Source organism: Telopea speciosissima, chromosome 7 (assembly GCF_018873765.1).
Source record: "Telopea speciosissima isolate NSW1024214 ecotype Mountain lineage chromosome 7, Tspe_v1, whole genome shotgun sequence".
NCBI classification, from domain to species: domain Eukaryota; kingdom Viridiplantae; phylum Streptophyta; class Magnoliopsida; order Proteales; family Proteaceae; genus Telopea; species Telopea speciosissima.
The window spans coordinates 5,147,569-5,170,408 of NC_057922.1; the positions used below are offsets into that span (position 1 = coordinate 5,147,569).

Genomic DNA, 22,840 nt, shown 5'->3' on the forward strand with positions numbered 1-22,840 from the left:
TTCTGAGGGTATGGCCATCATTTCGCCTGCCCCTATGTCTGAACGCAAGGCAGTGCATTCTATTTTTCGTGGCCTCTACCTCTAATAAATAGAATGCATTCTAAGAATGCAAACCAAACACAGCCCACAAAACTGAATCGGACTTTAATGCGGTCCCCAATCCTACAGTCTTCTTTTTTAGGTAGACCAATCCTACAGTCTTCACTCTTCACTGTTCACAGATTCCCTATAATAAACTATGATCGGATGATTGCAAAAAAAACAAAAAAAACTATGAGCGGATGAAGTGTCTCTTGGTACGTAGGGCCAATGCGATCGAATGATTACACGTGGGAGACGGCACTTCCGTCCACCGTCACTCGCTGCTCTAGTAGAGTCTGTGTCACACGTGCAATTCCTCCTCTCAAGCCTTCACAGACGCAGTTCTCCGCAATGGCGGATCCACCTGCGATTCCGTACCTTCCACTTCCAGCCTCTACCTCAAATTTCTAAATTGCTTGCATCTCTCCTCTCTCAAACTTTTCAAAACATTTCAGAGCCTTCAATGGCCACTTCTCGTTATCTTTCTCTTTCTCTCGCACCTTCTTCTTCCACTCAGCTTCTCCCTCCTAAATTCTGCAACTTCTCATCCTCATTCTCCCCCACCGCCAATAACAGCAATATCTGCTCATTAACTGGTTTGAAATCGAAAACGAGACGAAGAATGTCGTCTTTGCAGCCGCTGTCTTCCCGTGTTGCCACCCCTGCAGATCTTGTCCGCGTCGGAGAGGACCTACCCGATAACTACGGAGATTGGTTTCCGAAGAGGGATCCGAAGCAGAGGAGAAGAGCTGGAATTTTGCTTCATCCGACGTCGTTGCCTGGGCCGTACGGTATCGGAGATCTCGGTGGAGAGGCCTTCCGTTTCCTGGATTGGCTTCATGAAGCAGGTTGCTCAGTCTGGCAGGTGAGGTTTCTTTCTTTTCCAAGTTCACTTGTTGTAAATTGCTGCTACCAGTTTATTTCCATTGAATTGCATCCGTAAGCTCGTTTGAGTTCATACTGGAATCTTCTTGTGTCTATTAAACTCGTTAAAAAGTTATGCTTGAATTCGAAATATTGGTTTTTGATATCGAATTCTTTGTTTCCATATGTGCAGGTTCTTCCTCTTGTTCCTCCTGGAAGGAAGGCTAATGAAGAAGGATCGCCTTACTCTGGCCAGGTACTTCTTGCTCTCATTAGCAGTGGTAGCATTCTTGGACTGATTTAGAGTATATATGAATCATCATTAATGTAATGAAATTCCCAAATAGTGTTATCTCTTAGTCAAAAGAGTTGACTCGATGGATGATGCTGACTATCTGATACATTTGATTCTGTTGACCGTCATTATTTTGAACGTTGGAAGATGATACGATCCAGCAAAGATTGTTCACACCATCCAGTTATGTTTGGCTGTGACAGTTGAGTCTTCAAAGTTGGACGCATCAAATGGTCCCCAGTGTCTTAAGTGCATGACTCAGGGATACCCGATGGCTCCTATCCAGCAATTGTGTTGGTCTTGTAGAGCACTTGTTTGATATTGTGTACATACTTCGCATCTTGGGATAATATCTGTCTTCCTGTGGCAGCCCTCATATCATCTTTGATCTTTTTATTTTTAATAATATATATCTCCTCTATCTTCATAAATCCATTTTTTGTATATATATATATATATATATATATTTTTTTTTTAAATGTCAAACCCCGGACCAATGTAGATCTTCAACCAATATGTTAGAGAGACGGCTCAACTGTTGTGACTTCAGTTTTCATAGTATTTAAGGTACTGGTTCTTTTTTATGGTTTCCAACAGGATGCAAACTGTGGCAACACCCTTTTGATTTCTCTAGAAGAGCTCGTTAAGGATGGTTTGTTATTGAAGGAGGAGCTTCCGAAACCAATGTGAGGATTTTTAATTTCCAAAATGCTTTATTAAAACTTAAAAGCTTAAATTTGTGGTTCCTCGTAAATGTTCTTGTCAATAATATTTCATTTCATTAATGCAGGGATGCTGAATGTGTGAAGTATTCAACTGTTGCTGATGTGAAGGATCCTTTGTTAGCCAAGGTAATTGTATGGAGCTTCCTAATTAACATTTGTAGTACTTTACCATATATGGTACAGATAATGTGTTTTCTTAAGTATATGCTGGACTTCTTTGTTTCATTTTTTGGAATTCTGTAATTCTGGGTGGATTGAATATTCTTCCTATTTCTAAAAGCAATGTGCGGAAAACAAGAAAAGAGAAACCTAACCACTTCATGGATTTCAATTTAATCCTTTCTCCTGAACTTAGTTTTGGAAAAAAATGGAGCATGTTTGCCTGTTTACATGATACGGCTGTCATCATTCTGGGTCGTGGTATGATTATGCTTCTAACTTTTGGTGATTTATGATTCTCTTTCGAAGCAATGCAGCAGAGTTTATATGCTAGACTTTTTCTTCTAGTAGACTCATTCCTTCACTTTTCAACATGTAGAAGTCTAGTCCTTAGAGGTCCGTCAAGAAGTTGGTCCTGTAAGCCTTTTGTTTATCCATTTTGAAGAAACATGATCTGGTATTGCTACAGGTTCTTAGGTGCACATTTGCCTTGGAAACCTGACAAGTCCATTTCTTATGCTTTTGGTTCTTCATATACTAATATTTGGTATGGCATATAATATAAGTTTTATGCAGCTACAGTGTAAAAAATATATATCTTTTTGTTTTTAAATGCTATTTTATTGAAGGATATATGTCTATATGTCATTAGTAGAGAAAGCATGGTATTCATTGAAATGAGAAATTCTGTAAGATTCAGTTGCTGGTTAATTCCCTAGGCACCTAGGAACCAGTGTGGTTGTTACCTAGCTGCTTTAATGATAATTCTGTGAGCCCTCATTGGCTTTCAATATAGCTTTTGCTCTTCAAAAGTTTGAACTGGTCTTCATAACCAACAAAAATGCTTTGGGTGTTGTTGTGGTTAAAGTATCCCACCATTTTTTGGTATCCCACTTTTATTGATGTTGTCTTATTAATTAGTCGCAGTATAAAATTAGGGAGGGTGTTTCCTGTCCGGTAGTGGAGGCTATGTGGGCAGGTGAGAGCCAATAAATGTCCCCATATCAGTTTAATCAATAGGGGGACAGAGAGGTCATTTCATGCAGAGGAGAGAGACAGAGAGAGGGGGGGGGTTGCTAGAGGCTACGCCCTCAGACAGGAAACAGTCTCCCATAAAATTAATACACAAAGTGAAGGACTTCGCAATCTGGATCTGTGGGGTTGATTTCTTTAGGGATTCCAGGAATTGAGTTTTATTCAACTTTTCTTTTGAGGTTATTATGCATCAAGATAAATCTGGTGGAGGGCCCTTTACAGTTTTAAATAAGGATTTAAAGACCAGGGCCAGATCCGGGATTGGGTCAGTCTTGGCTGATTCTCTTATTCAGCTGCAAATGTTTATTTGGTGGCAGAGGATGATAAAGTTATAGGAATCGGGATACAAGGCATAGTAGCCTAGTCCTCTATGGATTGGCAGAGTGGATCAGCCTTCACCAATCCTGATATGGATCGGTGGATCAGCAGATCTAATACTGACACTTAAAAATGTTGGTCTTAAATAGCCTTTCCTTTCTGAAATAGGTTTTCTGAACTCTTATAAGCTGATGGGGATTACTTTAAAGAGTTAACTTCTCTCTCATCTATCTTTGCTTGGATCATTAGAATATCTCGAATCTTTTCTAGTTGGCCCAGATCCAATTAATTATGAGATCCTCTAATGAAAATGTTGTTCTGAAAATGGCTGTTAAAAATGTTGGTCACACTGGATGATGACCTCAAGGGCACTGTGTGCATATATGTGTTCTTGCCTTCTGTTTAGCTCATACAGCCTGATGCATCTTCCTATATCCGTTTGAAGATGGGCTTACTCTTGCTAAAAAATTGGTAGTGAAATTTTGGCCAGAGGTTGCTTATCTGGAAGATGCTCCTTCCTTGGTTGAAGTTGTGGTAGATGGAGAAATTCACATGGCATAGGCCCTGATATTCTGACATGGACAGAAAATTGAGTTTAAGAAGCAACTGACTTGATGATAAACCATCTTAAACTCTCTCTAGTCTGTACCTGCCTCCCTGGGACCATACCATTGGCAACATGGATAATCAATTGATAAAAAAACCACCAGCCTCCCACATCACTCGAAATTAAATCTGTTATCCATTGGGGTGGGGGGGGAGGTAGACAACAATATCATAAATCGATCTCTGGAAGAAAATCTTATGGTAGTTCAGCGGTCATTTTTTTTTATCTTTTCTTGTTTTCGTGCTCGAATCACTCCCTTTTGAATATTATTACATGAACATGGCTGTTATTTCTATTCTCTTGTTAGGCTGCAGAGAGGCTCATTCTAAGTGAAGGGGAACTTAAAAATGAGCTTGAAGATTTCTGTAGAGACCCAGAAATATCAGGTAATTAATATTTTTCTACCGGTATGTAACTTGATCTTACTCCTATTAATTTATATTATGATACAGGCCTGTGTAATTAATTGTGGATCTATAGCATCACATACTTGGACAGTTTCATCAGAGCAGAAATTTGTTTATTGGAAATTATGTAGGAATGTTAAAGACTCACCATCAAATAGTTTTCATGTTCAATGTTTCACTTCTTCATTTTTTGAGTTGATAACTGTGGTAGTTATTGAAGTTGAAATGAGATGCATTCTTGTAATAAATTAGCAATTAGATATCAGAAGATGGGAATTATTATGACATGGTTTCAAGGAATTTTGTAAGGGATTGGATTGGTCTCAGCTGATCCCAATCTGAATCGGGATGGATTACTTGACCTATTGGCAGGATTGAATTATCCAGTGATGCTCTACCTATGGGATTTGATTGGATTGATCAATCCTATATCATGGGGTTCTGTATGAACTGTTTTATACTTGGTGATTCTGTAATAGTTTCTTGTCTACTTAAGCATTTTACATTCTCTGGTTTTATTTACTTACATGTTTTATTGAGCCCTTTTTTCTCCCCCTGTTCCGTTGTCCCTTTCAGATTGCTTGAATAACTATCTATCTTAAGCTATTTATTATATCAGGATTTGAGTTTTAAATTATTCCATCTCTTTAACATTACGGAGATTCAGACATCTTTTTTCTTATTTCATAATATTCAGCAGTATTATATTGCAAAGTTGCAATATCGTTTCACACACACACACACACACAAACTTTCATGCAAGCATGTATACACAGTAACAGACACAAATAACAACCAGAAGCTTCCCCCTTTTTAACAATTCTTCCCTTTCGGATTTTAGTAATTAAATTCCTTCCTCATCTGTGTATGTAAACTATTTGTAATTCTTTTTAGGTTGGCTTGAAGATGCTGCTTATTTTGCTGCCATGGACAATTCTCTAAATACGTTCACTTGGAATGAGTGGCCTGAACCTTTGAAGAATCGCCATCTTATGGCCTTGGAAGAAATTTACCAAAGCCAGAAAAAATTTGTAAGTACTGGCTCACGATTTGTATCATCTCCAGGCTATAGTGTCTCACAGGTACTCTAATTGTTGTTACAAATCCTCATTAAGATTTATTTGTTCTTTCCTCAACACAGATAGACTTATTCATTGCACAACAGTTCTTATTTCAAAGACAATGGCGGAAAGTTCGCAACTATGCACAGAAGAAGGGTATCAAGATAATGGGAGATATGCCTATTTATGTAGGTTATCACAGTGCAGATGTTTGGGCAAATAAGAAACTATTTTTGCTGGTGAGTAGTTCTCTACGGGATTACAGAAGATGTTAATCATATAATCAATAGCTTCAAGATCATTCTAAAAATCATTCTAAAATAATGTCACTGACTGTCATCTTTGTTTGGCAGAACCGAAGTGGCTTTCCTCTTCTTGTTAGTGGTGTTCCTCCAGATGCTTTCAGTGAAACTGGACAGCTGTGGAACAGGTTGAAATCAGATCACCAGATATCACCAAGTGGATGTATTGGGTTTTCTTTTGAAAGTTTTAGAGTATAAATTTCATTACTAAGGTTAACTTGTCAGCAAAGCATTACTTGTTGAAGAAATTTGCTGGAATGATTTCGAAGATTGTGAAAATGGGACAAGTCAAAAGTCAATATGATTGATGTGGAAAATGCAGAGCTGAGTCCCACTATTCAATGGCTTCTAGCCACTAGATCGGGTTGGCCAAGCTTTGACCTCAGATGATGATCCCGGCCATCCATATATATATTTTTTTAATTCAGTTGGTTATAATTAGTTCCAAGGAAAGTCTGAGATGATCCAAATTTTCATCCCATGCCCTTCCATCTATGCTACATATAGCTGTATTATGTTTTTAAATCATCCTGTACATCCACCAGATAATTTGGAGCTCCTGATACTTGCTTTCTGCATACTTTTTTTTTCTTCTTGTTTATGCATAATATTTTATAAATTGTGTTAATTGAGGGATTTAGAAAAGAATTATGGGCAATACCTGCAGTGGAAAGAATAATCCTGTTGCTATGAGATAAATTCCCATTAGGTATTAGTTTAGAAACAAGGACAGAGGGAAAAGAAAACACCATAAATCCAAGCATAGTCTTCCACCATATCAGCAACCATTTAATTTATTTATTTATTTTCGAAATCATGTCCAATTTTCTCAATCTTAGACATGTTGCTGCTGGGAATTCAGTTAAACTCTATTAATTACTTTTAACATTATACCACTTAACAGTCCTCTTTATGATTGGAGAGCCATGGAGGAAGATGGATATTCTTGGTGGATACGGAGGATACGACGTGCATGTAATCTGTTTGATGAATTCAGGATAGACCATTTCCGAGGATTTGCTGGCTATTGGGCTGTTCCTGCAGGTGAGATTGTCTGAGTTATATAGGTTCAGTCACTTCTTGCTATACAAATATATTTGAATAACAATAATTTCTTAAATGTGTAGAATCAAATATTGCAATGTTTGGGAAATGGAAGGTCAGGCTCTCATTAATATTCATATCCCAAAGCTTGATTCTTTGGTCTTTCCAATAATTCACTCTCTCTTCTTTATATTTATTGAAAGTAGGCTGGACCAAGAAAGGCCTTATTTGATGCAATCTTCAGAGCTGTTGGACAGATAGATATAATAGCAGAAGACTTGGTATGTATTATCTGATTCTGTTCTTTCTCTAGCTTTCCCTTTTATCTCAGCTTTACGATTTCATTACCCTGGTGCCTGGTGGTAACTTTCTTTGGGGACCTCTAATCTGAAGTTCCTAGAAAGAAATCTAAATGTTTTGAAAATATTTTACTTGGTATGACAGCTGTTGAAGTCAACTCTGAGGAGCTCTCTTTTGTAGAATTACAATTTCCTATTTTAACAAAAACATGAAGAGAAAAATTTGACAATATTGAGCAGCTCCATTACAATTGACTTGGGCAAATAACATGAGTTGAAGGATGAATATGCAACATATTCTTGATTATAGATCTATGCACGCCTATGAAATAGTTTCTGTAAATATGTTGCTTCGCAGCCCCCTCCCCCCAAAAAATAATAATAAATAAAAAACAAAAAGCAAGTTTTTGGCTTGACTCATCACTTTACACAAGAAGGTTATAAATGCTTATCATTGGCATCATATGCTGAAAAAGCTTAGAACTCTAGGACGTGGGATAAGGGATTTTGGAAACCTTGATGAAAAGAAAAGATTTTTACTTAATACCCTTAGTCAATTGGACCAGAATGAAAGTCTCATTGCTTTATTGAGGTAAAATTAAGCTCCAGGTTTGCAGCTAAAGGAGAAAATGACAGAGTGACTAGAAGAGAAGGGACCTGATGGTGACAATGATGTTGGGTGTGAAACAATATCAGAAACAAGCTACCAGTTCTACAGACTCCTACTCAAGAGAGAAAGGAGTGAGAGGAGAGAAAAGAAGGAGAAAGGAGATTACCACAAGCCAAAAGAAAGAGGCTCACGGTTTTGGGTAAATCCCAAACCGTGAGCATGACAGTGTAGATATATATTAAATTAATAATAGGGGATGGATAAGTATACCCCTGAATTTATGTCATTACGTAATAAGCAGTTGGAGAATGAATTCCTTTCGAAATGATGTTTCCTATTGTGTGACACATCTAGAAACAATGTATCTAGGAAGTCTGATATAAACAGGGAAATGCCCACATTTAGTGATCAGAACCATAGAAGAAATATAATGTTTCTGGATTTATTAGTACAAGACTTTCAGGGTGTAACATAATCCTTTTGAATCTATAAATGGGAAGCTATCCTAAACAATTGATTCTGTAGCTGTAATGTGAAGTTTTGCATTGTTTCTCCCTTTGCCTTTTCAGGTCGTTTTCAGGACTTGTTTCTAGTTTGTAGAAACTCAACTTTCTTCCTTTTCTGCGTTATTATATTATTAGTTTTCTAAAACTTTTGGGGGTTGGATAAGAAAGGAAAGAAGAGGGTTGTGTGCTTTATTATCTTCTTGTTATAATTATGAGGATTTTGTCGCATTAAAGTACACAAATACCCCCTTGTTCTATTGGACTGAAATTTTTTTGCTTCTCAATATGTTACTTTTGATTGTTCTTTAATTTTCTTAACAATCTATACCATCATCATGACAGGGAGTAATCACTGAGGATGTTGTCAACCTTCGGAAAGCCATTGGAGCACCTGGGATGGCCGTCCTCCAGTTTGGTAATAAGAAAATTAGGGTCCGAGTATTCTTCTTCCACCCCTCCTCTCGTTCTCTCTCTTTGCCCTTGAGCCACTGCTGATTTACTACCCTCTGGTACTTATATATATATGGGAGAGGGTCCTTTGGGCAAGTGGCATAGGGGAGTGCACAGTGAGGTGAGACAAAATGGTTTTGTACTTAGGAAGGCAGCAAGGTCATTTCATGTGAGGAGAGAGATGGACACAGAGGTGCTAGCGTACCCTGCACTGGCAACTCAGAGAACCATTTCCCTGTACTGTCCGGGAGCGTGGCCCCTGCACCAGTGCCCTGGCCAATGAGAAAGCACATGGGGGCATTGACCAGGAAGGGTGTGATGGTCATTTCAGATATCCCTATGTCTGGGCGCAGGGGCGTTCTTCCGGACAGAGAACACAATAAATATATATATATATATATAGGGAAAAAGTTCTCTGTCCGGGAGTGTGGCCTACGCCAGCACTCCCATGAGTTTATCTCTCTCCTCCCCATGTGAAAAGACACTTCTGCCCCCTTGTTTTAAGGATGAGAGAGATAGACACATGGGAGTGCTGGCGTAGGCCACACTCCCGGACAGAGAACTGCTTCCCATATATATATATATATAGTGTGTGTGTGTGTGTGTGTGTGTGTGCATCTTGTTGTAACCAAAGTAATGAAACTGAAAAATTTGCCCTTTGTCTTATTCCCAAAAGTTTGTAAGTTGGGTAAAAAAGAGTTTTTAAAATAATTTGAAAGTGACTTATCATATGTCCTCAAGAACTGTCATTTTCTTGCACACTTTTCGAGTACACATGTGAAATGACAGAATTTTACTCTGACTGAAAGAAGAAATGTGCTATATACATCTCTATAAGGGCAAAAACGTAGGTTACAACTTCTCTTTTCACCAACTTTAGTTACGACAAGATTTTCCCTATATATATTGATAAATTTGATACTTGAATTTTGTTTTATATTTTCCTGCTATAGCTTTTGGAAGCGGTTCAGATAACCCTCATCTGCCTCATAATCATGAGCATGATCAAGTGGCTTATACTGGGACCCATGATAATGACACAGTAAGACCATAAGAGTCCTCTATTTCACAAACTTTCCTTTTCATTTATGTTACAAATGGGTTAACTTTTCATTTTAAACTAGTAACTCATATGTGCACTTAGAATTGAAGTTACACGATGCTAAAACTATGGCAGCTTCGGAAATGTTTCTAGAAATGGATGGGCACCATATCATTTTTCCATTCTAAATAATTAAAAAAGTTCAGATGGGAAAAGATCATGCGGGGTAGTTCAGATGACTATAAGATGCCATATTGGGGGGGGGGGGGGGAATCTCTCCTGGGTAGACATTGATTACATCTGTTGGAATCTTCTGGTTGATCTTTGCATTTAAACGCCTACAGATCAGACAGGATATCCAATTAAATTAGCTTATGGTCTGGTAGGATTGTCAAATTGTTCATTTAGGCTTGATTTATATCTCCCATTTGTATAGCACCAAAAGGGAAATACAGATTTTCCCTCTTCTCAAACTGACTTGAGCATTTCTCTTTCTAATAAAGCACTTAATCTAACACTTATTTTTACACTGTCTAGGTTCGTGGTTGGTGGGAAAACTTGAAGCAGGAAGAGAAATCCACTGTGAGTTTTTTGTATAATTCAGTTTGTTGAGTATAGTCCGATTTTGCTTCTATCTGAATATTCATTTCATTTTATTCTTGTAGGTTCTGAGGTATCTTTCAATGACTGAAGAAGATGATATCTCATGGGCACTGATTCAACTTGCAGTATCATCAGTGGCCCAAACTACTATAATACCCATGCAAGATATCCTTCGGTTAGGGAGTTCTGCTAGGATGAACACTCCTGCAACTCAGGTAAGAGAACTTCTTATTGAGATGCAAAATTAAACATTAAACATAAAAAATTATTTTTCTTAATCATTTTAAAGATATGGGAACCTCTAATTATTTCTCTGCCAAGTTCTTAACTAGTTAGTTAGAACAAAGAAGCCAGAAGCATCTCCCCTCTTTTCTTTTTGTTGTATACTTCTAATGTTGTTTTATGTCCAGAGTCATGTTCCTTTTCTGCCAATGCCCTTGAGGGAAAGGTTTAAAAAACCGGTACTGGATTTGACACTACTGATCCAGCTCGATCCCAGCTGATATTCCAGAGGATATTGGTGGAGTCGACGGTATTGGCCAGGATCGGGTGGATCAGCCGGTAATCACCACTCAATCCTGAGTTTTAAAACCTTGCTTGAGGCAAATTCTCCTTGGTCTGCTGCACTTCCAAACCTCCATATTTTAGCTAATATTCTTACCCATGTCAATACAAATATTTTTCTGGCCTTGTATGAAGTCCAGCTTCTAGGTCGTCATTAATGTGTGCCTGTGCCTACAAACTCATCCATGGGACTCAGAGACTTGCTTTGAAATCCCAATATATCTTCTGAGTGATATTGATTCCATGTCTGATGCAGTGATGCTTATACAATCTGAGTCCATGAATTCTCATTTGAAGACGGTTTGGTATTTTAGACTGATGTAACACAATCAATTTGGTATTTTAGACTGATGTAGACATAATCTATCATGTACCATTTGCCAATAAGCCATGTAAGCCACATTCTTTCCATACTCATCTCTTTTTCTCCCCTCTTTTGGTAACAGTTCGGAAATTGGAGTTGGAGGATACCTAGCTCAGTGAGCTTTGACCACTTGAAATCGGAAGCTGAACAGCTAAAAGATATGCTGTCAAAATATGGGAGGCTGTGAATAAGGGGAGGGGGAGTAAGCTGTCCATACATATGCGGTCATCATCTTTGATTCCATATGCCAATCACAAATACTCTGTGCTACTGTACTCATGCATAATAATTATTGAGCCAAAGTGATAACTTGTACCATAAATGAATAATTAGAATTGACATTTCTTTGAATAAATTTGGCTCTTTTCATTAGTAAACATAAAATTGACTCTTTTAATCAATTGATATTGGGGGGAATCTTAGGCTCGCTCATGTGATTTACAGTTCTGTGAGAGTATTCTGGTCATGTAACTTACAGAGATAAGTATGCAAAAGGAAGGGGGTAGATAATGAAATAGATTCCCATTAAAACTCATTATTATTAAGATCAATGAAGCTGTACTCCATGAATCACTGTTCCTATTAAATTTCAGTAATTGCTTGTACTGATTTTTCAATACCTACTAAAACATTCATGTGGTGCATGAACAGGTTATTTCTAGTTACACTCGTAACACTTATTTTTTGGGTACGTAAGAAATTAAGTAGTATTAAGCTATCAGGTGATCCACTGGCAGTTTGGATCAAATCATTTTCTTTCCTGAATGTCTGCCAGTCATTAGGGATGGGATTTATTAGATGATAATGGGTGCCTAAGAAAACACACCTCCCTTGTCCAATCAGATGAACCCGATGGCAGTGGTAAGGGAATTCCTCCTTCACTCTGTGTGAAAGAAAATTCTGGCCAAAGAAAAATGTGTTCCATGAAGAATCCAAAATTTAAACGATCGAGTTTCCTTTCACCCATGGTGAAAGAATAATTCCTTCGTCATGGACATCGGTAAGGTTGGATGCTCAAGGGGAAGGGTGGTTTCAACCCAAACAATGGAAGGGTAGGGGGGGGGGGGGGGGAAGAGTTTGTAATGAGACTAATGGTAACATCAATTGTGAGGGGATTCCTCCCCCGGAAAATTACAACCAAGACTGAAAATCTTAAACCAGAACATTATAGTGAATTTATACTATTTTTAAATAATGTGAATCATATGCTATGAATCCTAAAACTAAAAGATATGCATTACTAACATTCAAGTTAACCTTTTTCTTTATGATTATAATTTAGATTTGTCTCTTTTGCGAGGGTGTGTCCACTAGAATAGGCATTGGTAGCTACTATCAAGGCTTTGAACAATTATTATTTAATTTGTTACTTGTTAGTTGTTACATGATGATTTGCAATATGACAAAATTTTGTGAGTTTAAAAAAGATTAGCAACAAGTCAAAAAAATTTTCTTCTAAATTTAAAAAGGAAAATTAAACATGATTAACCATGTAAGTGGACTGCAATAATTGAAGATTTACAAAATTAATTTAAACTGGTTATTATTTATTAATTCATTTAGATATCCACCTCGACCATCTCTATCTTGGTGGAATTCTATTAATTATGATTGTTCATTTTTCTTTTTTTGCTAACTTGAAAACGTGTTTATAGGTGTTCTTGATTGTCAAATGTATTAAATAGATTGCAAGAAAGATTTGATCATAGTTGGTTGTTCGAAATGTATATACAAGAGAAAGTTTTTCTTTCAAGCACTACCTTAAAGAGTTTTTTCTGCAATAAAGACAAAATTTCTTCATCGATAAAAGGAAATAGAAAGACAAACAATCACGTAACCACAATGCAAGGATATATACATGGTTTGGTAATGTGCTTACGTCCACAAAGAGATGATTGAGAGCAGTCTTCACTAGTAATGGAGAAAAGGGTTACATACAACTCTTTTCCTCATGCTTCTCTATGTTAACAAAGAATTCCTTGTAATCCTAATAATTACTCTACTAATTTAAAGGGAAACAAACACATACAAATTTCCATAATTAATTCCATGTAAACCCTAAAGAACACAACACACACATAAGACTGCAATGTTGATACCCGGTAAGAGGCAGTGACCCATTTGAATTGGCAAGTAAATTAGAATATTAGAATGTCAGCCATGCAACCCTACAAGTTAGTTACATGACAACTTGTGGGTAAGATGTTGCTTAAAAGAGAGTGAGTAGCGCTTTGGGTTATTTGTTGTATTAAAGATAGATATGATTGAATTAAGGAAACGGTGAAGAGTTTTGATTTGTTTCACCTTCTTAATTTGATAGAAGAGACGTGGAGAGTTTGGGACCCTCTTGGATGGAGACCATATGTAATTTTGTAGGTTTTGGATTCTTCTAAAATTGAATCCAAAGGCTCAGAGTTAGTCCTCTCTTTTTCTTGCCGAGAGAGAGTGAGAGAGAGAGAGAAAAAAGCATGTATCACCTGCCATCCACAAAGACATTGCCCTAAGTGTCATTAGAAAAGGAACTTTGCTTGCATACTCCATATGGTAAAGCTTTGATTAAACCAGATTGTGTTCCAAAACGATAAATTGAAGTCCATCTCATATTTTTAGGCAATTTTTTGGATCTTCTACTGCCGAGCTGCCCGTCCTGTACCATGCTGCGTAGACACAGCAATGCGTGAAAAATCCGCTTTACCCCTGATCTTTGAAAAACTCACCAGTTTTTTACTATATTGAGTCAAATGGAGATTCACTTCCATGGGTAAAAGCATTCAAGCTCTTCAATTTGCAATTCCTACTAACAAGCAGTTTCCACCCTAGTTCATTACTGGTGTCAGCTTTGAAAAAAATCTCAATACCCAAATCAAGAGACTTGTAGCAGCTGTGGGAGCGATGGTTCGTAATCTCGGATCGGGTCGAGGCCGATCCCAAGATTAGATTGATACAACAAGGTTTGACTAGATCGTTGATTGGATCGGCCAACTCGGTTGGGTCGGTCGATCTAATCCAATCCTTGACCGATCCAATTGAATATATTTTTTTCTTTTTCAAAGTTTGTAATTTTTTTTATATTATCTTGATCGATACTGATCGATACCAAACGATATTGATTGATCCGATCCGAATAATATCCGTCGATCCGATCCCGAGATCACAACACCTATCAACTCTGGCCGATACATGACCCGATCCATAAAAAAAGATTTTGTGGGTTTCTTTACCAATCCTAACCGATTTGTACTGATCCGAAAAGGTTTCGGCCATGACCAATACCTGGATTTTGAACCTTGGTGGGAGCTAGCACTTGATGTAGAGCTGAAAGAATTAATGGAAGCCCTTGTACTTATTTAGCACCAAGGAATGAAGGGTGCAATTATATTTTTCTCCGCAATAAAAACAAAATTTCTTCATCGACAAAAGGAAATGAAAAACAATCACGTAACCACAACACAAGGATATATAAACGGTTTGATAAGGTGCTTATGTCCCTGAAGAGATGAGAGCAGTCTTCACCAATAATGAAAAAAATAGCTACAACTCTCTTCCTCACGCTTCTCTATATTTACAAAGAATTCCCTGTAATCCTAATAGTTACTATACTAATTTAAAAAGAAACAAAGAGCTACAAATTTCCGTAATTAATCCTACGTAAACCCTAAAAATCCCTACTGGCTTTGAATGTCAGCCATGCAACCCTACAACTTAGTAAGACGACAACTTGTGGGTAAGGTGTTGCTTAAAAGAGAGGGAGTGTTACAGTTATGTGTGTTTAAGTTGAATCTTGGATCATATTAGTTTAAAAAAAAAAAGATTAATCTTGGAGCAGTTGTGCAAGTAACCACTTGTTTATTTAAGATATGATTGAATTAAGGAAACGATGAAGAGTTATGATTTTTTTCACCTTCTTGAACGGATACCATTTGTATGGTTTGGATTCCTCTAAAATTGAATCCAAAGGCTCAGAACTTAACATAATATAATAAATTACTTGCCGTCCACAAAGACATTGCCCTAAGTGTGATTAGAAAAGAAACTTTGCTTGCATGCTCCATATGGTAAAGCTCTTGAAAACAATTTGTGTTCCAAAACGAAAAAATGGAGACCACCTCATATTTTTAGGACCTTTAATACCTGGGTCACCAATTCACCAGTTCTTTAAGGATTTGGACTTGGATCCTGTCAATCCGGGCAGCGTGCAGCCTGTGTGCAGCGCTTGGGATTGAGCAGGTGCTTTGACCGCCTTACCCCTACTCGGGCAAGGTAGTAAATGCACCTGTTCAATCCCAGGCGCTGCACACGGCTGCCCGCTACCCGGATTGACAGGATCCAAGTCTATTTTTTACTATATTGAGTCAAATAGAGATTCCCTTCCATGGGTAAAGGCATCCAGGCTCTTCAATGTGCAATTCCTACTAACATGAAGTTTCAATGTTGAAAAAGAGGTTTTTTTGAAGGTTTGATTTTCAGTTTTGGAGGTTTGAATTTAGGGTTCATCTTTTTCAAATGGTTTAGAGTTTGATTTTTAGTTTTAAACCCTAAACCATTTGGAAAAGATGAGGGTAATTTGGTTATTTAATTTTTTAATTTTGATGGATTTTTATCATAAGGGCATTTTGATCATTAGATTCCTTGAAACTAACCTCTAACATCCCAAATGAACAGCTACATTATTTTGGCAGTAAGAAGGAGTTTGTAATTAAAAAAATTTTAAAGGCATTTGTACAAATGGGCATGTGTTAAAGACCCTATTAATTTATTTATTTTTTGACTATCTTGAGATAGTTGGATGAGTTAACGAGGGTGGAAGACTTTTTCTTGTAAAAGAATTTATATAACTCAAAAGCACATCACCAACTGCAGGTCAACACCGAGTACTGATTGAGACAAGTAAGATCAGTAGGTTATATGGACACCAAAACAGAAAGTTTTCTAACAGAGGCACCGATTGGGGTGAGCAGTTTCAGAGTTGAAATTATGGGTTCTGGACTTATTTTTTAGAGCAATTTTCATTCTGGGCTTTGCACCAATAAGGAATTTATGCACCGACCAACGAACCAAATAAAAAACTATACGCCAAGTAAAGTAGTTATCTTTAATAATAGATATCAAAAGTGGAACACTAGAAGTCATTAAACACCTTAAGCAAGTCATGTAGAAGTTGAACGATCTTAATTTCCTTTTTAGATTTTAAGTACTTTGAGAAAGTTACCTGTACTCTTGGGATTGAATTGAACATGGGATGGACCGTATATACCAGTCCGTAAGTTCAATCAAAATCAATAAATCAATCAAAAAATATTTTTTTTTGAAAAATAACTTCAACACTGCTCGCTCCCAAAAAATATGGGTGTACCCAATGCACAAGGTTCGTAGGGGGGACCCTTGGTTTTCGCAAAGAGATTGTTTTAAAGAAATACATCAATCACACAACACTCCAAAGTTTGGATGCACCAGTTAACTTCATCCACCCTATTCTAATTCTTTATACAATATCATCTTTTATTTTTTCTTCTTTATTTATGATTGAACCTAAATGTTTAAATTTTTCATTTTACAGCATCTCCCTATCACCAATTTTCTTTTCTACCCACAGCTCTTACACTATCAGTACACCATTATACGGTATCTCTCAGACTTGGGTCCTCTATAGCGCGACACACTGTGTAGCGCACATCCAACGGGCTGCAATGCTTGGGCACGTAGTCCAACACCCCACCAGTGTGTTGGGCTGTGTAGCCAAGCATTATGAGCCGTCGGATGATGACCTACACACTGTGTTGCGCTACAGAGGAGCTCTACGCATATCTCTCTTGTTGAATATCATTGTAATTAATTGGAGCGGCCCAATCTGCCTCTCATAATATCTGCTTCATTTCAATACGGTAGTGGATTCTGCACTAACGCTAAAGACAATGAAACGAGGCCAAAGCATGTCTAATAAATAAAGGACTCAATTGAAGATGGTAAATGCAGAAGCAGGTAACATTTATAGATGATTATAACCATGCATTTGATATATTAATATATTATACATTTTCTCCATGTGGTAAAATGTAATTTGCTTAATCTTAAACAAATCGGGGTGGTTAATTGTCTAGTTTCTTATTATGGAAGGCTGCTTTAGTGATAGGCACACTTTGTTTGAATGTCAGTGAACTCCCTGTTTTGGGAAGTCTCTTCTTTAGTGATAGGGAGAAATTTCCTAATGTCTTACCACTTGTGGTACATTTTGTTTGAATGCCATGCCAGTGAACTTCCCGTTTTGAAAGTGGCTGAGGAATTTCAGTGGAACTAGAATAATTTAGGTCACAGCTGCCTGGTATAAGTATAACCAAGACTATATTACCAAATAGCCCTTGTATCTTTTGAAATGATGACTTTACCTTTCTTTTTGTTGGAAGAGAAACTTATATATATAAAACGTAGCGGATCGTTCTCTTCTCAAGTTCCTTGCCCGGTCAAGTGCGTAGGTTCCTCTCATAGGAGGGGCGAAAATGATGACCTCACCCCTGCCCAAACACATTGCCTGGGTGGGGTAAGGTCGTCATTTCCGTCCTCCTATGAGAGGAACCTGCGCGCGCACCTGACCGGGCAAGGAACCTGAGAGTAGAAAAATTCAATGCGGTGAGTGCATTCTATGGTAAGGAATGTGAGGATTTTAGTCCTGCATTGGTCTAGTAGTGTGCCGCTGTTGAGTTTATGACTTTTGGAAGAATTTCTTAACCTTAAAGTTCGAATTTTTATTTTTTGTCAAAAGATCCAAAAACTAGAAAACAGGATTAATGTCTAGGCATACCAGATGGCCGGATACAAGTGCACACAAGAACAAGAATAGGAGGAGGCCCCACTTACGACATTGTCATGAGCAAGGAACTCAAATCCTCAAACCAAAAAAACTCGAACTTACCGTCAAATGATATCAGAGTGAATTGTTCGTGCACCAATCATCCACAAAACTGGACGGAATTGATGTGATAAGTTTACTTCAATGCTAAGAATGAGGAATAAGGGGTATTAATTAATCTTGGATGCTATAGACATTTGTTGTGGTTTCTTTCTAATGAAATTGTATTCCCTAAGAGGGACAGAATTACTGATTCAATAATTTTCTTACACGTGAAGTAATATGCTTTTTCAACCAATCACTTTCATTTTTTTGCTGAATTTTGATAAATTCTGAGTTGATTTATGGATTAATGCGTCAAGTTAGGAAATTTGACTCTCAAGCTCCTACAGTAAACAGCTTAGCTGTGCCTACTAAACCGTGTTATCGCCGCTTGTCTAAACAGGTGTGAAGCAAATAATTTTGGTCTAGAATGCGTTCCAAACACAGCCCTTGTATTAGCTAGAAACTTCCAAGTATTAAGAAAATATAATTAATGACTTTGAGAAAGGAAGAAAGCAGCTACATAGCTAGATAGAAACGTGAAAAGATAGAAAAAGATGTGAATTCAAGTTTCAATCTTGTTGAAAAGGTCATGCACTTGGGTTTTTAACCTTTAGTTTATTTTCTATTTCAGAGTCTAGAATATAAGGCATATGAGGCCACATATACTAAAAGCAACTCTATAAAAACCCCCCCCATTGAAAGATGATTCAGAAACCATTATAGGGAAAAAGGAGGAAAAGAGAGAGAGGTGTTCTTACATGCTTTACTAGCGAGAAAATGGATCTGAGGAAGAAGAAGGGTCTGATGTTGGAGCTTTTGGGGCTTGTGTTGTTAGATCTCCTCTGCATGGGTTTGGGGGAGACTTACCACCATAAGTGGAATGTAAGTTATAAAACTGAGTCATGTTAGCTTCTAATTGAATATTTTTTGATTGTGAATTATTGTAATGGCCATGGAAACAAGACTATAAGGTTGAATGGTTTTCACTAAGGCTGTGTTTGGTATGAATTTTTTCGAATGCATTCTAGTTCGATTATGCATTCTTGGGGATAAAAACAATTATTTTTATCATCGGAGAATGTAAAATCGACCTAAAATGAATACCAAATGCAGCATAAACGAGATATTTAATGTTCTTGCTTATTAACCAGTACTTCTTGATTGTCATCTGTGTAGATCACTGAAACTTCGTATACCAGACTGTGTAGCACCAAGAAAATCTTGACAGTTAATGGGAAATTTCCAGGGCCAGCCTTGCATGTTCGCAAAGGAGATACAGTGTTTATCAATGTTGTCAACCATGGAACTTATAATATCACCCTTCACTGGTATGTATGACTCGATCTCTTTGATTTGATTCTCCCAATTAGAACTTAATTAGTTGGTGATCAGATGAGATTATACTAATAATTAATATTATGGTGGCACTGGCAGGCATGGAGTGAGGCAGCCGAGGAATCCATGGTCAGATGGTCCAGCGTACATAACGCAGTGCCCAATCCAAGCAGGTGCGAGCTTCACGTATGAGATTAACTTCAGTACAGAGGAAGGAACCATTTGGTGGCACGCACACAGCGACTGGTCAAGAGCCACAGTCCATGGTCCAATCTTTGTTTTCCCAAAGCTAGGAACTTCCTACCCTTTCCCTAAACCATATTCTGAAATCCCCATCGTTATTGGTAAGTTAAAATATCAGATACAAAATGACAAAAACCATGTTTGATCTGTCTCTCGGGGTTGATCAATATGTCCTTAATTAAATTGTTGCAGGAAGCTGGTACAAAGGAGACGTGATGGAGATAATTGAAGAGGCCCTTTTGAATGGGGGAGAACCCAATGTCTCAGATGCTCATACCATAAACGGACAACCTGGAGATCTCTATCCATGCTCCAAAGAAGGTAAATCTATATATCAAACACAACTTATACAACCATACAGGGAAAATGTTCTCTGTGCCGGAATATATGCACCTAAACACATCGGGATGGGAGAAATGCCCGCCCCCGCCTCTTGAATGGTGAAAATACCACCCCCATGTGTCTAGGCATAGCCTGCGGTGTGGCATTGAGAACACCGATCCTTAATATTCAAGGAAATACAATGCAAGGATATACCTAATTTGAAAAGATACCTATGTCTACAATGAGAATTATGAGAGTAGTATTTGTTAGCAATGGAGAAAAGTATTAGGAGATCTCTTTCTCTTTCTTCTCTGGTTTTTTTCAAAGAATTCCTCCTCAATAACCCTAATAAATTCATGGGCAAGAGATCTCTACTTGGTTGCATGGTCTCTACACAAGCATCTAAGGTCAATGGATGAGCACCCCTGTGTATCTACCCAAGGGGCAGAGGCATCATCGATCTCTCTCACGGTGCCCTGCTAATTGAAAAGGGTAGATAACATCGCGAACTAGAGATCTTTTTCCCTAATAAAATTGTTACCATATAATACAACATCAACGTTTACTTTGTTCAGCTGTAAGATTACCTGTGAGTTTTTCCGTTAATCAAAAAATATATAGTATTATAGATCTGGATAAAGAACAACTGTGAAAATCCAAAGATTTGACTTAAAACACAAAATCTATCCACAAAACAACAGTGCAAGGAACCGAGTAAGTCCAATCTCATTGTTAGAAAACCCCAAGAAGTCCAAGATAAAGTGTGGCGGTAGAAAAATCACTCATCCTTTAAGAAAAGGAACATTTTTCATTCATGGCTTTAAGAAAATGGCAGGAAATTTAAAAAAAAAAAAAAAAAAAGAAGTTTGTTTTTAATATTATGTTGAGAGTGGGATTTGAACCCACGCCCTTTCGGACCAGAACCTTAATCTGGCGCCTTAGACCAACTCGGCCATCTCAACATTGATGTTTAGTCATATATACTAAATAGTTTAGCCTAATTTTTCTTGTTACAAATGTGGTTGCAGGAACTTTTACTACACTGGTGAAGAAAGGCAAAACCTATCTTCTTCGTATCATCAATGCAGGGATGAATGAAGAAATGTTCTTTGCTGTGGCTAATCATTCCCTTACAGTTGTAGGATTAGATGGAAACTATCTAAAACCCATAACAACCAATTATATCATGATAACCCCAGGCCAAACCATGGATTGCCTCTTCAAAGCTAACCAAAGTCTTAGTCACTATTACATGGCCGCTAGAGCTTATTCTAGTGGAGTAGGAGTTAGCTTTGATAACACCACAACCACAGCAATTATAAAATACAATGGCACTTACACCCCTCCATCATCTCCTTCCTTCCCAACTCTCCCTTACTATAATGATACTGATGCAGCAACCAACTACACAAGTCGCCTAAGAAGTTTAGACAGTAAAGATCACCCAATTGATGTCCCTAAATCCATCAAAACCCGAGTTTATACAACCATTTCTGTCAACACATTTCCTTGTGTCAATAACTCATGTGATGGACCCAATGGTTCAAGACTCTCTGCTAGCATGAACAACATTAGTTTCAGGGACCCATCAATTGACATACTTCTTGCTTATTATAATAGGATCAAAGGGGTTTATGAATCTAATTTTCCTAATGAACCACCTTACTATTACAATTTCACGGCCGACGACTTGCCGGCTTATCTTTTAACGCCGACGGTGGGTACCAAAGTGAAGGTGGTACACTTCAACTCAACAGTGGAGGTTGTGTTTCAAGGGACTAATTTGAATGCAGGGGAGAACCATCCAATGCACCTTCATGGGTTTCATTTTTATTGGGTTGGAAGGGGTTTTGGGAACTTTAACAAGACTACAGATCCTAAAGGGTATAACTTGGTTGATCCACCTGAAATCAATACGATTGGAGTCCCTAAGAATGGATGGGCTGCCATTAGATTCCGAGCAGACAACCCTGGTAAGCTAGCTAGATTGGTAACATATTATTTAACTTAGTTTTTTTTTTTTCTTTTCAAATTAGACAATTTTGGTGATGGGGTTTTCTTCTGTGAACAGGGGTGTGGTTCATGCATTGTCATTTGGAGCGACATATGAGCTGGGGTATGAACACAGTATTCATAGTGAAGAATGGTAAATCCAGGCGAACAAAGATCCGACAGAAACCTCGACACATGCCTCCTTGTTGAGATCTAAGAGTTATCCTGGAAGTCGGTATTGGACACAAGGCTTCTTCAATTTTAGGATTTCTGTGTGTAATATTGTTCAGTTATTTAGTGATTTGTGTGTGTAATATGTGAGATATATTAAATAGTGATTTATGTATAGGAAAATTGTTGAATCTTCTGAAAAAACATAAGGTTACATGAGTTTATACTTTATATATGCATATGTTTGAGGTTGTCATTCCCCAAACAATCCCAATACCTCATTTATTTGGTTCAATAAAGGGAAAATTGTTTCTACTCTTTTTTGGGGATTAGGGTTTCTATCCAGCCTTCTTGTCTAATATTTTATTTGGACAAGAGATCTCTACTTGGTTGCATAGTCTACCTAGGGGGCAAAGGCGTCATTTCACGGTGAGAGGACGTAGGTAACACCACCAAGTAGAGATCTTTTTCCTTATTTTATAACATTCTCTCACTCATAAAACAAATAAGAGCACAAAGAGCTCTCTACAGCCAAATCATTATCCCCTTC

General features: G+C 37.7%; 2 protein-coding genes and 1 non-coding gene across 4 annotated transcripts; 2 read left to right on the forward strand and 1 right to left on the reverse strand.

Annotated features, from left to right (window-relative positions):
- Positions 1-445: 445 nt before the first annotated feature.
- LOC122669597 (4-alpha-glucanotransferase, chloroplastic/amyloplastic) lies at positions 446-11,706 on the forward strand. Of its 2 annotated transcripts, none has more exons than XM_043866392.1 (16): positions 446-946; positions 1,139-1,201; positions 1,838-1,926; positions 2,028-2,091; positions 4,392-4,470; positions 5,386-5,522; positions 5,633-5,791; positions 5,906-5,982; positions 6,759-6,898; positions 6,982-7,013; positions 7,105-7,179; positions 8,656-8,728; positions 9,717-9,805; positions 10,343-10,387; positions 10,471-10,623; positions 11,419-11,706. In XM_043866392.1, the coding sequence occupies exons 1-16, from the start codon at positions 545-547 to the stop codon at positions 11,521-11,523; spliced, it is 1,782 nt and encodes a 593-aa protein (XP_043722327.1). In that variant the 5' UTR covers positions 446-544; the 3' UTR covers positions 11,524-11,706. The 2 variants fall into 2 exon arrangements, with proteins under 2 accessions (XP_043722327.1, XP_043722328.1); XM_043866393.1 differs by having other exon boundaries at positions 447-946; positions 2,031-2,091.
- Positions 11,707-18,958: 7,252 nt separating this feature from the next.
- LOC122669278 (laccase-14-like) lies at positions 18,959-22,406 on the forward strand. The gene is made up of 6 exons (XM_043866011.1): positions 18,959-19,107; positions 19,402-19,553; positions 19,660-19,904; positions 19,996-20,124; positions 21,156-22,100; positions 22,199-22,406. Exons 1-6 carry the CDS (start codon positions 19,003-19,005, stop codon positions 22,327-22,329), a joined length of 1,707 nt encoding a protein of 568 aa, XP_043721946.1. The 5' UTR covers positions 18,959-19,002; the 3' UTR covers positions 22,330-22,406.
- TRNAL-AAG lies at positions 21,009-21,089 on the reverse strand. Its single transcript has one exon. It is a non-coding gene; the product is annotated as a tRNA-Leu (tRNA).
- Positions 22,407-22,840: the final 434 nt, after the last annotated feature.

Excerpts from the sequence above, each read along its gene's own strand:
- LOC122669278 (XM_043866011.1), top strand. The coding sequence starts at position 19,003 with ATGGATCTGAGGAAGAAGAAGGGTCTGATGTTGGAGCTTTTGGGGCTT. Across the intron at positions 19,108-19,401 it reads CTTACCACCATAAGTGGAAT|ATCACTGAAACTTCGTATAC; the intron begins GTAAGTTATAAA and ends TCATCTGTGTAG. Across the intron at positions 19,554-19,659 it reads TATAATATCACCCTTCACTG|GCATGGAGTGAGGCAGCCGA; the intron begins GTATGTATGACT and ends TGGCACTGGCAG.
- LOC122669597 (XM_043866392.1), top strand. The coding sequence starts at position 545 with ATGGCCACTTCTCGTTATCTTTCTCTTTCTCTCGCACCTTCTTCTTCC. Across the intron at positions 1,927-2,027 it reads GAGGAGCTTCCGAAACCAAT|CAGGGATGCTGAATGTGTGA; the intron begins GTGAGGATTTTT and ends ATTTCATTAATG. Across the intron at positions 5,792-5,905 it reads ATAAGAAACTATTTTTGCTG|AACCGAAGTGGCTTTCCTCT; the intron begins GTGAGTAGTTCT and ends TTTGTTTGGCAG.